The sequence below is a fragment of the Pleurodeles waltl genome, chromosome 7, assembly GCF_031143425.1.
Source record: "Pleurodeles waltl isolate 20211129_DDA chromosome 7, aPleWal1.hap1.20221129, whole genome shotgun sequence".
Taxonomy (NCBI): Eukaryota; Metazoa; Chordata; class Amphibia; order Caudata; family Salamandridae; genus Pleurodeles; species Pleurodeles waltl.
Window position 1 is genome coordinate 89,819,956 of NC_090446.1, and position 17,980 is coordinate 89,837,935.

A 17,980-nucleotide genomic window follows, 5' to 3' on the forward strand; every position below is an offset into this window, starting at 1 on the left:
ATCTGAAGTTCACACCCCCCCAAAAAAAGGTCACTTACCAAGCTACGCCCCCGAAGAGGGGAAACCCCCCCCAGATCCTGACCACATTTCCTCTCTGAGGCACAAACCTCCCTTTCTAAGTGGAGCACACCTCTTGTCTGTGAGGCACAAGGCTCCTCGCCTTAATGAATCACTTCTCCTGTCACTGAGGTGCTTTCTTGTCTGCAAATCACCGTCTCTATCGCAGCCAGTCACTCTGTGGCAAATTCTAGACTTGTAACATTCCCTCGCTGAGCCAGCCCTCCCATTTCAGGCACTCCTTTCCCCTCTATTGGAAATGCGCCCCCCTCTAAGCGGTATCATGCTGTCCCTCTTCCCCTCTCGCCCTCCGTCACTGAGAGGCAGTCTCCCCCTCTGGACGGGGCCCCGCTCTCCGTGACATGTCCCCCTCTCTCGCGCTTAGTGAGGCGTCCCCTCCTCCGCGGGTGAAACGCTCCTCCTTCCCTCCCTGTTGCATTCCTGTAAGGCCTGGGAGGGGTGGAAGGGCCGGCGCTCCTCCTCTGCCTCCGACTTCCTCAAACTCCCTTCGGCTTGGAGAGGGGCCCCACGGGGAGGGCCTCTTCGGGACTTGTGTACAGCGCCTATCGGCGCCTCTAGCTGCCTTGGACCCACGGATGGGACTGTGACCGGGTGCCACGGCTATGGGTGGGTGTCCGGGGGCTCTCGCCCTCCCGGTGATGGTGAGTACTGGCCTCGTCTTTTTATTTCCACGTACCGGTGTGTACCGTGTAGTGAGACCCGCACTGGTGCGTTGTGCTGGACACGGTGGGTGAAACCTTACCCTGTAAACGGGGTATTGAGAGGTAAAAGGCTGAGGTGCGCTGATACTGGCGCCCTGGGTCGGTGACATAGGTACTCCGAGGTAGTTGTGTGTCAGGGTTGAGTACTGGTGATGGGGTACTGAGTGGCCGTTGGCGAGTGGTGCATAGTTCCTACAGCTATACGTGACCTTTTCGCCAACATTTTTCACTCTGTGAGTCCATACTTTCAACGGAAACGGCGGAACTACAGGTCCCAGAATGCAACTTCTGTTGGCTCCACTGTGTGTTTACTCTCCGAACCCTTTGACGAAGTCATCTTAATCCTAATGGGGGACTGGACGATGGGAAGGGAGTGGGGAGAGAACAGGTACAGGGCATTGCCCAGCGGGTGGCAGCGCGCGAGGACCGCCACTGCTCAGGTGCAACCTGTTTCCGCACTTGAAGGTGACTTTCAACCAGTTCTGGATTTGCAAGCAGTAGTTTTAAACGTGCACGGCCTCACGGACTCCTATTTATAGCGCGAAAACTGAAAGTAGAAGTCGCAAATCCTTCTCCAGGCTTAGAAACAACACCTCCTGAAAGTCAGGCGCATGACACGGCACATTAGAGATAAGATGCTGTCGGATGACGTGTGTGGGAAGGTGGTAAAGTTGCAGGGTACTTGGGGACCACCCTTCTGTTAGTCTACGTTTACTGTGCAAAAACTGATGTCTTTAATTCCGAGTCTAGGTTTAGCCACTGGTATAGCTGTAGTTAGTTCCCTGAATGTCTCACCCCGTGGCATGCTGACATTTAAAAACTCATTGCAGCGGAGTATTAAATCAAAACCTGCACCTACCAATTGAAAGCATTACACCGTCGGCTGTGGTGACGTCAGCAGTTCTCTGGGTGTCATTAACAAGAGGACATGATGTTATATGTAGTTCTTCTGATGCCTGTAACTGCAGGGCCAACTTGTGCCGTAAATGTGAATGGGACATGCTCACATACGTTGAGGGGTTAAATTATTGCAGCAGGGTGAGACTGGCCCGAGGGCACTCAGGCAGTGCCCTGGGGGTGGTTTCACACGTCTGTGAGTGGGCTGGTGGAGCTGCTCCGACAGGTTAGTGAGTGGGTTGGCGTTGTGGCTTTTTCTGGGCCTGTTTTGTGGCCGAGGGGGTCTGTTTCTACGGTTGATTTCCCAGAGATCACCACAAACATTGCCTGCAGCAAGCTTAAATACCCCCCTCGCATCCATACATTGGAAACATCTGTACAGTGTGTCTGCACAGTTGAGAACTGCCCTGATTTTCAAAAATTAACATTTTTGGCTTTTTAATTTACTAATGGGGATACTTTTGTTTGGATGCTGGGCCTATTTTCTGTTCCAGTACAGCGAGAGTTGCAAGCTGAGGGTGAAGGGGGTCAATATTTCGGTATTCTAATGTTACTAAAAATGGTTCTTTTGAGTGATAAACACGTGTCATTTCATTGATGCTTGGTCTTGACTAATAGATGGTTATTGTTACCCACCTCGATGGTACCCTTATTATTGACGTCAGGAGGATAAAAGAATTTGCGGACCCACCAGGATTTGAACCTGTGTCTGAGATGTCAAACCCAGACCACTCTAGCAGATGCATTCATTCATTGAGCCATCAGTTCTTGCGTTGGATGGCTTCTACAGCAAGGCATACTGGTAGCTGTAGTTCTCTTGGTGTTTGTCACTAGAGGTGCTTATCTCAACGCAAAGTATTTTAATTTTTTTTTTTCTCTGAATGTTTGTTAGTGCTGTGGATGCTGATATGTCTAGTTCCCAAAATGTCACTCACGCCAGAGAATTCTAGAACTTGTACTTCTGTCTTATTACAGGGCGTGCTCGTATTTATAGTAAGCATGGTCTCCTTGCAGCCTATTATGCTCAGGTTAGCAGTTCTCACATTTTTGCTGCATCGAATGCTGGAACTTGTAGTTTTTTTGTTTTACAGCAGGACATGATTGTGGGTAAATCTAAGTGACCCTGGCTGCATTGAATGCTGGAACTTGTAGTTGTTTTCTTACTGCAGATCACGCTCATTCATATCTGTAGTGATCTGAGTGACTAGCTGCATTGAATGCTGGAACTTGTAGTTTTTTCTCACTTCAGGACAATCTTGTGTCTGTAGTTCTCTGAATGTGTCTTTCCCAAGGGAATGCTAGAACCTGTAGTACTGTTATTGCGGGGTGTGCTGGTATATTTAGTTCTCTAGTTCTTACAAGCGTGTGTGCTTGTATCTGTAGCCGAATATCTCTTGCTGCAGGGAGTGCTGGTATGGGCAGTTTTGTCTTACTGCGGGGCATGGTAGTAGCTATAGTTCGGGGTCTCCTTCTGGGAAATGTCCATATGTCGCAATCGGCTTGTTTGCCCCGGAGCATTGTGGTGGACACAGGTGTTTGCTTTAGATAACTCTTGAAGCCATATCACTAGGAAAGGCACGAACTCGTGTATTTGGATCAGAAAACACATTCCGCGGACTCCTTTCCGCTGACATCTGGTTTCCACTAAACTTTGGCCCAGTAAACTGTTGACTCTCTAACTTTTAACGTGTATGGGGCTTGCTGTGCCTAGGGCAAAGCCTCAAAGGGGCTTTGGTGCAACCTAACCCCGAAGCCTTCAGTCAGTCATTGGCTCGCGACGATGTCAATGACGTATTGGATCACACACAGGAGTAATTACATCTCACCGTGTTCCTATTGGCAGTCTGAAGATATCCTTCCACCTCCATTAAATGGCATGAGGGAGTGTAATCAACATCAGAAATCAGCAAACAAGCGTCTGGGTACACCTAGGGAGCCGGCACATCTGAAAAGTGGACCAATCAAAAAGAAAGTAATCCTGTTCTTAACTGTGGCATCCATTCATTGTATAGATGCTTTTGTCTGCAATCACTCACCAACGTGCATGCCATACAAATGTCAAGCCTGTGGGCTTGCCAGTGCTTGTTTTACAAAGTTACTAGTTAACTCCATGTTACAGCTGAGCAGTGCTGCTGTTCTGGGTCTTTGTTGACCCGCCTAAAGCTTTCTGGGAGTTGAAGTCCTCATTCATTCTAGTTGATTCATTTGTACTAACACCTAAAAGCGAAAAATGTGGAAGTCATCTAGTAACCTTACATTTTACTCCTGGTACTTTCAATGGGTCCCCTAAAAGTATTTTGTGTGGCCGGCAGGAAAGATTTTCTGAAGCAAATAATCTTTACCCCATATAATGCTCAATTGCTGATGTATGGAATGCATGTTTATTATTTGTAAAGAAGGTGACTGGTCAGGATAACCCAAAGCAAACATCACCTCCAACTGTCCCACCTTACGTTATATCAGGTGATAGCTGCAGCCGGTCCCTTTCAAGATCTGAAGCTACCATGGGACATAACATTTAAAATTTACATATGCTACAGGGAAAGTAGGAATATTAATAGAAAACCTCGTGCTACCTTCGACCATGAAAGAAGCGCCAGCTCCCACCAGTGCAGCCTGAAGGATGAAATTAGAAGAAACATGAAACACTTAAGATTTTTACCTTTCTGTGGTCTCAGATCGATTTTACTATCCAAAGCAGTCAACCGCCCCCCATATGGGACACTTGGGAAGACTTTACTCCTTCAATGAAGTGTCCACAGAGGGGCCCTTATGTTGGGTATCAAACTTCATGTACCTCTGTCACAAACAATGTCCAGATCTTTATGTTACTGAAGTTTTCCAATAAGATGAAACCACCTGTAAAAGCAATCCTTAAATGTCTACTGGAGTTTACATTCTCAAGTTTTGGGTCTAACAGCAAACTTGCTAAAATTCGGCTTTATTTAACAAAGTGTAATGTTTGTTATTCTTCTTGATCACCGTCAAAGTATTTGTGATACTCGTTAAGCACCTAGGCTTTCAAACTTACATTGCAGTTCCTCAGTGGTGGAATATATTATTACGAAATCATCTGCATTCTGCAAATGAGCTACACAAACACTGATATTATAAAATGAGCACAGCAGCTGGCTATTGCATTACATTACAGCCCTGAAGAAGTCCTCTTATGGACGAAACGCGTTGGCTGTTGCTGTTATGAATTTGGCTCTCGCTGTCATGAACAGGTGTCCTTTTTGGAAAAAAAAGAACGAATAAAAAGATCAAAATGGACTGATATTATGACTTGAATATTCTATTGTTGGTGGTGCACCATTGGTCAATCATTTCTATACACAAACACTGATGCCTTTAGGGGAAAAGGAGCAGGTTTGCAGCAGGGACTGTAGGAGATCAGCCAGATGCAGCCTAAAAACAGCTTCCGCAAGCAGATATCCTGTTTTGAAGCATTTTTTGATAGGAATTCTCCAAAAAAGCCACACCTTTCATCTCCAGACCGCTTACTATGCAAACCCTACGAGCGCATAAATGACCAATTGACATTTTCCAGGTACATGATTTACTTCAAAGAGTCACAAAATCTACAATCTTCTCTAGCAACTCCGCCAATTTCTTGGTGATCACCAAGAGGGCAAAACAGCCGCATGAAAACCTCTCTCTTCTTTCAGCACTACTTTATTAAACTCTGTCCATCAGTTTGTCTGAACCTGTAGTGTATTGGAGAAGATGATGGCACATACATCAGGTTAAGAAACTAATCAATATTTTGTGGAATCACTTTGATCACTTCTATTAAAGAATGGTTAAACCATTTCCCCACAACATGAGTTAGGAAGCTTACCAGTTGTGTTACCTATCGGAAAATACAGTACAAATTGAACAGCCCACAAACTGGCACTTACTTAGAGGTACTATGATGCTGGCAGAATACTCGGCCCCAACTTCTCTACTCACTTCCGTACATTACTGTTATGTTTTCACATTTTCAAGCTAGCAATTATTTCTGCCTTAAAGTTAGCTAAGTGCGCATGTCTGTTTGGCCGTCTATTCTAGGCCTGCAAAACAGACATGCACAGTTAGGTTTCTCCAACCCAGCTGTATTGCACAGTCGGGTTGGAGAAACAGCACATACTCCCTGTGCCTGAGCAAGCGGTAAACCAGCCCGCTCAAGGCAATCCCTGCGCTGCTTTTATGCTTGGTAACAGCATGAGAGCAGCTCACGGATTGCACAGGGAATCTCTGACGCTGTCCCATGGACTGCTGGGACCAGGAAGTAGAGGAACACGAGACGGCCGGCAGCATCAGGTATGTGTTTTTTATTTATTTTTTATGTTAACCCCCCCACCTCTAAGTTTCTACCCCCACCCCCCGCCATGGCATCCCTTCCACCAGCCCCCCACCACTTTTAATTTGTGTTGGCTGCCACAGATTTCCACTTCTACTGCATAACTTGAACATAACCAAGGGGAGTTTTGATTTTTAAAAACATGGTTTTATAGAATACGTTACGGAGAAACCATTTAGCCTAAATTGTTTAATAGAAATTTGCAGGTTGAATGACATTTACCATTTCCTATAAACCAATTCTTGGAATGTCATTTTTTTTTCTAAATTGGCTTTTGCTTGTTAATTTTTTTTTAAGGAGTAAATGCAATGGTTGCGAATTTTACTTTTAGAAACAATTTCGCTGGAGGTATTTATATCGATTTATTTCAGATTACATTTTTGAACTCTTTCTGCCCATAAATTCCAGCCATCACTGAACCCTAAAAATCTCTCATCACCCTAAAACTCTACACATCACTAAACTTTAAAAACATTCACCAGCCATAAATACCCCCATCTGTGAAACCTAAAAACCCCTCAAAACTCCTACGTTCCACACATCCCTGGACCCTAAAAACCCCTCACCACTCCTAAACTCCACTCATTTGTGAAAACTAAAAACCTTCTCATCTCTCCTAAACTCTACCTATTCCTGAGCCCTAAAAACACTAAGTCGCCACTTCTAAACTTCGCTCATTCAAGAACCCTAAAACCCCTTTTCTATGCCTTAACTCCACCCATCCCTGGATCAAAAAACTCCTCACTACCCCTAATGTCAAACCAAGTTTAAGGTCATTTTTATAATTTAAAATTATATTTTGACTGAAATGTTTCCTTTTGACTTTCCACTTATTTGTGTTTCTCTAAAATTGTCTTTCCTTAAAATTGTCTTTCCATAGTTTGTTTTCCTCCAGTGTAGTATCTCAGTTTTCATTTTTCTATTAATTCACATACCTCAGCAAGGGTGTGTGTGTGACATTGATACAACTTAGACAAAAATTAAATCCAGGAACTTCAAAATACAACACAAATCAGACACCTTCCACTGTTGAACAATTGTTCACAATTTGCTCCCACTTTACTGCATTCTCAGGGAGGATTACCACATTCATCTTTTGCCATTTTAACCACAAATGTTAAGTGTTTTATCTTTAGCTTAAGCCTTAATTGTTTGAGGAAAGTTGTAGCCTCTTCATTCCTATATTTCCTAAAGACAGCGAGTTGCATTCATTTGCTGCTTTCATCAGAACCATTCCTTATTGGCCCATTTATTTCAAGTGGAGGATTTGTGCCTCGTAAAATAGTTTAAGGCAATGCTGGAATGCTGAAACATTGTCCCTACTCAAGGCATTCGTGACATCCTCCTCTTTTTCATAATTCATTTTAAACTGAGCAGGTAATTGAAACTGCTCAGGTTTATTCCAGTACTTTCAGCTGGAACTAATACGGGTCGGAAGTTGGAACATGGACACTGCTTAGAAGGTTTTATTGTCAGGAGATCGGATGGCGTTCTGCCGTGGAGCGCGTTACATACTGCAATTATGAGCCCTGAAGAATTCCGTGAGGACGAAACGCGTTGGCTGTGATGGATTAGATATTGTTATTTTGGATAAATAAAGCACTTATAAGTTTTCATAAGAACTCTATTGAATTATGTGATTTGTGAAGGAATGTGATAATTTTGTGGATATTAATGGACACTTCGATGTGCTGGGTCTCCTTCTTCATGTTATGAGCCCATGGCTATTTGAGGTCTAGGGGTTTGGCCCTCATGACCCGTGCACCGAAAAGTGCCATAAAATTGTATATATACAGCAAAGGAAGAAGGTGCGGTTTCAATTCACCTTGACCCCCATTTTTTATCTTAAGAAACTGCTTAGAAGATAGTGAATTTAAAACCAAACGGAATCTACAATCGTACACTGATCGGTTCCTTATTTACCACCACATTTTAGATCTTTAGTCATGAAAAATTTCTGCTGAAACAGACAAATAAGCTGTTGGGTAGCTCCTGAAGCAAAATGTAACAGTACCCTAACCGGAAGGGCCAAAGAGGAACCATGTTTTAGGCACACGAGTTTAACTGAGACAGCATTGTTCCCATGAGCCATGCATTCTTCGACATAATCATCTCAGGAGCCCGCTGGGAGGCACATATACGCTAGAAGATCTTTCAAACAAGCTTCCAATAGATCACAGTCAATTTGCAGGTTAAAATCCTGTCACTACCTTTATTGTCTAGGGATTTTTTTAAATCTAAATCTTTACCAATTGCTTGCCAGGATGGCCAGTAAAGTTAACCCCATAGCCTTTTTTCACAAATTGCACTTGAAAACATTTACTAATAATATCTGGCTCAGTTGCTTCCCAGTGGCATAAAAATATGACTGTAACATCTACAACCAGCCGTAAAACTGAGTTAGCATATATACTACAGTCTTGTGTTAAAAGGCCTCCCAAAGAGTAACCACAGTGTATTCTAAAAGTAGGCTGGTTACATGCTAAGAAACCACACATAGAAGGGCGCTCCCGCAACCACACCTCCAGGAGTAGAAGAACCACAGAATGAGCTAGGTATTCAACGAGAAGAGCATCCATCCAGAGCCCTGCCAAACCAGGGACAGTCTACCCCAAGAAGCAAGCATCACAAATCCACTCCACTGTCTTACTACACACTAAAACCCTCATAATCAATGCCCCCCGAATCATGGAGAGGAGTAACTGAAGCTCGGAAACAGTACCACTCCTATTTATTTGGGGTACTTTTGTTACCTTCCTTTTGGTTAGATTCTAAAACCCTCATAAGAACACTTTAATTGGTTTATCAAACATTGTTTCCAACTTTTGCTGGAAAGCTGGACAGTTGTATGACTTACTGTAGCAGAGGAGCTTGTGAAATCTAAGTGCTGAGGAAACATGGCTGCACCATGCTTAAGATTTTGGGTTATTCGCCCTTGGGTAAAACAGTCTCATTATCTGGGATTAACTGCAGACCTTCCTGTCCTACTACATTAGCAGCTTCTACTATAATAGTTTTCACAAAACCAGAATACAAAGCTAGCTTTGAGTCCTCACCTCACTTCATAGTTGCAAAGCATAGTAACTTCGTTTAATTTGATGACGAAGCATGAAGATACGATTAAAAACAAAGTTTTCTCGCACCATGAATAAACCTTCATTTCGATAACTTTTTCCCTGGAGCCTTCGTATCCAAGTAGCGAGTAGATTCACCTGGCTGAATGGAGTGTATAGGTTAATATGGATGACAGAACCTTTATCCTATCTTTCATGAGCCTAGAGGTTCATCTCCTTACAAATTTCTACTGTGGATTTTACCACCGATTTAATGCATCAGAGATTGAGAACTACTACTTGTTGGGGAATACAACTACCACTACTTTCCCTGCACCATCTTGATCTAGTTTTCTACCCATCAAGGTTTACTCTCGGTATCAGTTATTCTTCCTTTTTCTTTCTTCAAGGCACCACCACATCCTCAGCAATTTCATCACTTTTTGCCCAAGAGCACTTTACTGACTTAGAAAAAGGTCTGGCCTTCCTCTTCTTTTGGCGTCCTCCAAGACAGCGACATTGCGAGACTTTCACTGGGACCATGAGCTAGTGTGAGAGTCAGTGCAAAACTCTGAGCGTCCTGTCTTTGGTTCTAGGATGGAGTTAAAAAGGCCTGTGATGGCCAAGACTGCTCAATTACTGCAAATATTTGAACCAAAAAAACATCCTGGTGTTGTGTTTGAAACATCAGAAGCACATACAAAAGATGGTTGGAATGCTTGCATTAATCATATTAATGATAAATACTCTGATTCGTCGTGAGACATATCAGGGTTTAATAAGAACATAGAGGGGCTCGGAGCCTGCCCATTGCTTACCATTGGTTGGCTTTCCAGTCAGTCTCATTTGCCTCCTTCTTATTTGTGTCCCAGCTTGTTAATCTTGTGTTTGTCCCTACCACAGAGTATTGCCTTCTTGCTATCTCCTTGATTTGTTGCTATCTCTGCTTTCACTGCTTGCTTTTCAAGCACTACTTTGAACGTGCAAGCGCTCTGATGTGTTGTAATCTACCTGTGGGCTTTCAACCATGCCCACCGCACTCAATATGTCCCAAGGATGTAGAATAACACCATTGGTGAGTAAGGGTCCTACTTCCTAAATAGGAGCAGTCCTACCTAGACAGACATCATTCATCTTGGATCACTATACTTGATGTCTTGAAAATTCCTTTATAGCACTGTTCTCCCTTTTGTGGTGAACAAGGGCGGTGAAGGGAAGAGTGATTTAAGATCAATAAGGATGATGTTCTTTATGTTTGAGATGAGGGTTATGATTTGAGCTGGGCCGCAAGAGAGGTGGCATTAAGCTTTAGCAGTGTGCGGTGAGAGTGCCAGAACTAACTGTTGGCTCTTGAATCTTATCTAGAGAGCGTTTGGTTTGGACAGTGATTCTTACATCTAAGGTTAAGATGAATGGCTTGAATTTCTTTAGAATTTTTTTTTCTCTGTAATCCTTTTTTATGTGCATGTTGGAGGTTTTGGACTGACTGCAAAAACCAGAATGTTGGATGGTCTTTTGGCCACTGTGACTGTTTAATGAGCTTGGAACTAGCAGGTAAAATGTTATTTTTCAGTCATGAAAAGTTACTTAATTCATTGGGTTACGTTTTGTTGTTGTTGTTAGTGTGAGGTCATCCAAATCTTGGTCTTAACGAGACAGGGTTATTGAAGATGGGTGCCCAGTAAAAAAAAAAAACTAAAAAAAAACTGTTTTAAGTAGCCATTGGGGTCAATGAAATACTAAGGGTTGTCAAGCCCACCAGCAATAATTTTCCAAGGAATTCCAGGTTTAGACAATAATATGGGGAAATAAATTGATTCAAGGGGCTCAATGACGTTTGTAATGGGGGAGGGTAGGTTGAGATGTCTCTGTGTGGGCAAACTGTTGTTGGTTCGTGTGAAATGAGGACAGTTTCACTTTCTTTTTTCCCCGTCCCATGCGGGCATACAGCGTGGCCAATAGTGTTGAACGGTGGTGTCAGACCCCATTCATGGGGCCACGGGGCATCCGGGGAGAGCTACTAGGCCTCAACTGTGGTGGCCACGGGGTCTGACCTGAAAACAGGATTCTGTACCCTGGAGAAAATACAATATTTTCCGGACTTGACTCTCGTGGTAGCTGGGGTTAGTGTGTATGGCTTCTCAGGGGGATAGGGTGTGGTGCTCGCTCTCAGCAGTCAATAGCCTAAAAGACACAATAACTTCATTGTCCAGCCCAGTGATTGTCTTTTCAGGAAAATAGAGTATTTTTTATTAGATTGTAGCACCAAATACCACACAATCCAATTAGTTACACAAGAGAGTGTCCCGGGGTGCAATCTTCCTTTGTGTTGCTACACCTCCGACTTCCTTTTACCAGTCACTCTCACATGGCCCCTCTCTCTTTAACCTCCCCATCCATTCTGGGACTCGGGCAAATCAGGAATGAAGTTCACGTACGGTCTCTAATATTTCCCATTGACAAAAGTGCACTCATTTCAAAATAGTTTCCAGTCCTACCCCCTTATGTGTTTTACGTGTTAGATAATTGTACTCTCCCTCAGGCACTCCAGGCAACTTTTTTTATGCGTCTTTGAGGGCTGTGGCAACTGAGGAATCCTCAAGACTGCCGGGTAGGCCAAGCATGGCTGTGTCGCTCCCCCTGCCTTCCCACTTGAGTTGTGCGATTATCTGCTGCAGACCTTGTTCCGGTGGTCTCCTTGGATCATGGTGGTGTGGCCCTGTCCGAGCCAATGGTAGCTGCCGCCTCACTCGGACCAGTGATGATCATTGGAGAAACGGCCCTAGGCTAGGCCGTAGGTAGATGAAGCCTTGATTGGAACTATGACGATCACAGCAGTTGCAGACTCAAGCGTGCAAAAGTTAGATGCCTATGATGACCACATCTCCAAATGGGGCTGAGGAACATGCAGCCCATAGCGGGCCTGAGGTGATCACAGCAGTTGCATCCCCAGAGATGGCCTAAGGAACAGCCACATGAAGCTGTTCCTGCCAGAAACGGGTGGTGAGAGACCAGGAAGGCTCTGCCATATGGGTCACTTCCAGCTTACCTTAGAGCAGTCAGCACTCTCTTGGTGTTTCTCAACAGGCATGTTGGGCTTCCCTTGTCATGGACAGCCTCCCCTACAGCTGGGCCTGGTACACTCCTTTGCTCTCTCAGCAAGCAGGCAGGCAGGCTTTGGGTGCTTTTGAGAAATCCACAACTTCTCCAATAGAAAGTTCAGGTTTCATGTGATGTCTCATCACCTCTGGGAGATTGGCTGTCAGGCAGACTGCTGCCCTGGTTACACTGCAGTCCTTTGAGTACTCTGTGGAGTGCCTTCTTACCTTGTCATAAAGTACTTTGAATTGGAACAATGTGGGGTGGTTTGGGTCCCACTTCTATACACATCTTCTTAAAAGGGGGATGTGAATCGACAATCTTTAACTGCAGAACCGGTTTGTTGTGGTTCTTCTTTCAAGTGTCTTTCTCAGGCTGCTCTCCAGTCAGAGCCCTTGTGCAGTGATGTTTCTCACAGCTGGTATTAGCGGTGCTGTCTCCAACCTGGATGCTCCAATGAGGTATGAGGTTTCTGCACCTGGGTGCATCAATCCAATTGAAGGAGTAATTAGGGAAAAACAAAAGGATGGGCTTGAGCTAGACATTTCCGTACCTTACTGGGGCCTCCCTCTTCATCCTTTTCAGCGACCAAATGGCAGTGCTGAGGGAGACAAGTCAGTGGCTCATTGCTAATGAAAAACCTCATAGAATTCCTAAAGGTAGCCCTTTATCCATCCTCCTCACTTCAGCCCTCCAGTCACAAGAATGGAGGCAATGCGCTTCCACTGTCTGAGAAAACTGTTCTAATCCTCCATCCTTTGCTATGCCAGCCCTGTGACATCTAAAAGTGATCCAACTGGCCTTATTACTCAGGCCCACTCATATGCACCATCTAGAACTACACATGTAGCGCACACACACATTTTACATACATATGGGATACCAGTGCAAAGTCCATGGACAATAGCTAATAGTGGAAATTTCACATGTGGGATCAGGAGGCCTCACTCCCAATGACCCACATTAAAATGTTTGGTCACACTGTTATCCTTCTCGAATGCTACATGCTACCACCACCACTTTTATACAGTACTCCCATGACAGGGAAAGTAGTGATGTTCCCACAATCGGAGAACCCCCTCAGCCCAGGACCTCCCAAAGTCAGGGACAGTTCTGCACATGCTTAAATTGTAAGAGTCTAGGGTCATTTTAAGCCAAGATATCAGATATATATGTAGTTGTACAAAGGCCAGGGGAACATACCGTATCCATGCAATAAACATTTTCGCCCAGACAAGCGGTAACTTAGCCTCCATGACTAGCTCATGAGGCACTGTTAACCAATGTGGAAAGCATATCATCCATTAGCCTCGTGGGATAAAGGTGTTGTCATGTACCAGGGCCTAAGGGCTTCCGACTGAGCTATTTTAGCAGGTGCTCAAAGGATGCATGCTTTACATAGGCTACTTCCACAAGGTTTATACTTGGCCAGGCCAGTAGTTATTCACGACAGATGGGGTAGTGAGGCTACTTTTGGTGGGATATTAATCTTGGCGGTAAATTATTTGGGTAAGCTGGTACTAAGCTGGTTGAACTAGGATGGATTGAAGTTAAAGGTAAATGAGTGTTGCCAGAGATCCAAAAATGACCTTGATGAAGCTACTGATTGGCCTTATTAAATGTATCATTTTAATTAGTTTTAAACTGTTGGAGGTTAATATTTTTCAAGCTTTGTTCCTTGTATGACCTAGAGAATGATGGTTGTACTTTAGGGAATGTTCTGCTTTCAATAAGAGGTTGAATTCGGTGGCTTCCTTATCTAAAAGGAAGTTGTTGGAGATTCTGGTCTGATAGTGTTGTATGGTTGCTTCAGAGGTTTGGACTTTTGCCCAGATATGGTTTAGGTGTTGGCTGCTTGTAGTTGAGTAATGCTGGCCTCATTGGGTTTGTGTTTTAGTTCTTGAATATAGGACTATTGTTTTGTACACAATACCACTTGTCCTCCAACTTGTGGAGAGGATGGATGTTCAATTCTCGGCCTTACCCAATGGACTTACTCTTGGTTTTCCTGCTTTTCAGAGTGAGATAAGTCATATAATATTCAGGGAAGATCCACACAGTATTCAGCTTTGTGGTCCAACTGTTCTGCAGCTCAGGGTAATTACTGACAAGACAACTATTTTACTTGCGAGTGCCCTGAGCCCGGTGACTCTCTTTCAAGCAGCGGTAGAAAGTGAACTCAGTGTGAAGGAAGGATAAGGTCATGAGGTGCTTCCACAGCTCAGCTGATTGGTTTGTTGTAGTTTTGGGTATGGCACGTGGAGACATAAAGTCCTGCGATTACCTGTCCTTTGGGTTAGAGAGTGAGGCACATGGTGGTTAGTAGGCACTCACTCAGGTGAAGTGGAAATGTTGTGGGTGATGCCTTGGGTGACCAGACATGTGGTTGGCACGTTTGCTAATGGAGGGAGCAGTGCGGTTCAAGGGGTGTAGTTGATATGGTGATGCTCTGTCTTAATTATTTTGTAACTCTGTTTCTACCGTAGAATTGGGGTAGCCCTACTCTGAACGCTGATCTGTGGTAAGAGTCGAATTAAAATGTGTTCCTGGTCAGGCGGACAGGTATGGGCGTTGTTACTGAAAGATTCATGAGTATTGCGTGTTTGTGTTGCTGCAAAGAATGCATGAATCAGGGCTTCTGTCAGCATTTCCGGTTGGGTTGTGCAGTTTCAAGTTGTCAACGCCGCCTAGGACTAGAAGAATTCCTGGCCAAGAGTGACTCACAGCCCTGAGGTTCAGGAGGTTTGTACGCTCCTGTGACCAGGGTCGCTGCACTCGGGAACCCGAGTTTGACAGTCGGGGAAGGCTCTCCTGCTACTCGAGTTTATGCCCCCCTGCTTGAATTATCCATTCCCCTGCTTGGTTTTACCCCTTCTCTACTTGGTTTTACCCATTTCCTCTATGTTTGGTCTTACCCATTCCCCCTGCTTGATTTTACCTATTCTTCTACTTTGTTTTACCCATTCCCATTGCTTGGTTTTACCCACTTCCCCTGTTTGCTTTTACCCACTTCCCCTGTTTGCTTTTACCCACTTCCCCTGTTTGCTTTTACCCACTCCCCCTGTTTGCTTTTACCCATTTCCCCCTGCTTGGTTTTACCCCCCCCCCCCCCCCACCACCCCCCGCTTGGTTTTACCCATTCCTCTGTTTGCTTTTACCCACTTCCTCTGTTTGCTTTTACCCACTTCCCCTGTTTGCTTTTACCCACTTCCCCTGTTTGCTTTTACCCACTCCCCCTGTTTGCTTTTACCCCCCCCCCCGGCTTGGTTTTATCCCCCCCCGCGCTTGGTTTTACCCATTCCTCTGTTTGCTTTTACCCACTTCCCCTGTTTGCTTTTACCCACTTCCCCTGTTTGCTTTTACCCACTCCCCCTGTTTGCTTTTACCCATTTCCCCCTGCTTGGTTTCCCCCCCCCCCTTGGTCCCATTCCCCTGGCTTGGTTTTACTTATTCCCCTGCTTGGTTTTCTAAAGAATTCTCGTCTTTTGGAGGATGGGGACTGGATATCATCCAATCTGATTATTCCACATGCCACTGGGGCAATTTTTATAAGACGGTCTTCCTGCTCATTAGAATAATCAATATTTTTCCCCAAGTAAGCAGCAATTGTGTTCCTTTAATTTTTCTTTTAGTTCATGAGAAGTGGGGTTAGAGAGGTGATCGTAAAATTCTATGTCTAAAATTTTAGAGAATTTAGTTTTAGAGGGTAAGATACCGCCATGCATAACAGCTTGAGAGTAAACGTCTCAGCTGTCGAGTGAAAGTCAATAGTTGAATGGTGTGCAGGCCCAGGCAGGGTCCTCCTTATCAGCGCTGAATTGGGAGAAAAGCCAGTCCTGGAAAATATTTTAATGCAAACTTGTTTACCAGCAGTAAGTGCTGTGGAGCGCCACTCCCATTCAGAGGTCTGCAGGAGAGTTTCTCAAGAAACTTTTTTTAAATATGGAAATAAATGCCTTTTGCAGCTCAATTTTCCAGACCTAAAGCATGCAATTCTCAAGTTTTGCAGGCAGCTCCGAAGAAATACTTATGAAGTGTTTTAATTTTTTGATCTGTCATGGGTGTCCAGGATCTGTATTCATCAGCTTCAGAAAAAAAGTGGACCAAATGCCTATAATACAATTGTTTTGTGTTGCTGAGGCTACACATACCTACCCGGCCTCTGGCCCCGAGTATCCGATGGGGCCAGGACTGTTTACGAACCGCCGGTGCGACTTGGAAGCCGTCCAATCTGGGCATGCGCAGTGGAGACGGGGCCTCGTGGGGGCACCGAATGGAAAAGACCTGGGAGTCTGGCATTTGTAGAATACGTCTCGGGCTCCAAATCTCGAAGTCAAAATTTAAATGCAATGCAGCAATGAAGTGGCTGATTTTTCTAGCCCGTATTTTGATTCTTTTGGCTTTTTTCTGAACTTAATAATGATGGAAAGGGCTTAACTGAAGTACTAATTGTTTTCAGATTCCATGTTGCAATATCCTGTTAGTTTCGTGAGGAGGTGTGATATGTACTGTGTCGAAAAAGGTCACACTACTTGCCCGGTAGATGGGGGGCGGGGGTGCACTTTCACCAAAAGGCCCTTTTGTCCCAGAGACTTATGGGACCAGTTCCTGCTCCTAGACTACAGGAATGTACTTTCTGTTCCTCCTACCCTGCCTCGTTTTATACTTGGAACTGCTGCATTCTAAATGCTGACATGATCTGTGACAAAATGCGGGTGTCTGCAACCCTAGCAAGACCAGCGGCAGAGAGGATGGCTGCCCTGTGCTGTACACACTTCTCTGAGTGGGTCCTCCCCACCCAAGGCATGTCCCTGTGTGGTTGTGAACAAGAGGTGCATGTTACACCTCAGTTTCAGCCTTGGCCTGTGCCGTTGGTTTGAACCCAGTCTGCATCCTGCCAATGGCGGCTCCTCCGTTTGGTTGGAGGAGCGTCGTCCTCCCCGCCAGCAGCGTCAGCTGCAAAATCTTTACCAGAAAACTTTGTTTATGATGGTTTTCTGGTAAAGGGGGCGGGGCCACGGGGGTGACGTGCACTAAGAGCGCACGTGTGTTTGGCCGGCCGTCTCAGGTTGGCTAAACACACATGCGCACAGGGCTCTCTCAAGCCGCTACTGCATCCTGCATGGCGTCTGCTTCGACCTTGGGGCTTCAGGGCAGCCTGCCAAGTAAACCACATAAAGCAGAATTCTATCTGCATGACTCCAAAGGCAGAACAGAAAAGGTCTCCTCTTTATACTGAAATATGACTGCCCAGTTTGGGGCACTCCTACTGGGCCATGACATATTGGCCATGGCGTTTTTATACATTTTTCTTTTTTTTGCAGATCTCACATTCACCAATCACTTGCACTTGTCTCCTAGAATTACGTCACATTATAGCACTGCGCTGAGAATAATTATTAAAAGTGAAAGTTGGTAAACATGAACTTAAAACCATTCTGCCACCTGCACCCACCCTAGAGACATTGCCATTCGCGAACTACGAGGCAAGACAGTTGTCATATGAATTCTATATGTAGCCCAGATCCTTATCACTAGAGCAAGGTTGTAGTCTACTAAAATAAACACAATAGATTTTTGTACAGGTGGTGTTCTAAACTCCCATATTTGAAGGTGAGCTCATATGTAATAGTGAAGAAAATGAGGATCAGTTAAACAATTTGCCAAAGATCACATAATTTAGTTAAGCGACGATTAGTGCAGATTCCGTAATCCCACTTACTACAAATCAGTCACTAAATAGGTATCTGTTTGTTTCTCCTTTTTTACCTCAGATGTTGATGCCTTATTATCAACTCTTTGTGCAC

General features: G+C 44.6%; 1 protein-coding gene across 1 annotated transcript in view; it reads left to right on the plus strand.

Annotated features, from left to right (window-relative positions):
• Positions 1-288: 288 nt before the first annotated feature.
• The window catches only part of TNFRSF1A (TNF receptor superfamily member 1A), a 73,929-nt gene continuing 56,237 nt past the window's right edge, over positions 289-17,980 (plus strand). The window contains exon 1 of the mRNA XM_069243129.1: positions 289-719. Coding sequence (XP_069099230.1) covers positions 681-719 — 39 coding nt within the window. The 5' untranslated portion in view covers positions 289-680. The remainder of the gene's footprint in view (positions 720-17,980) is intronic.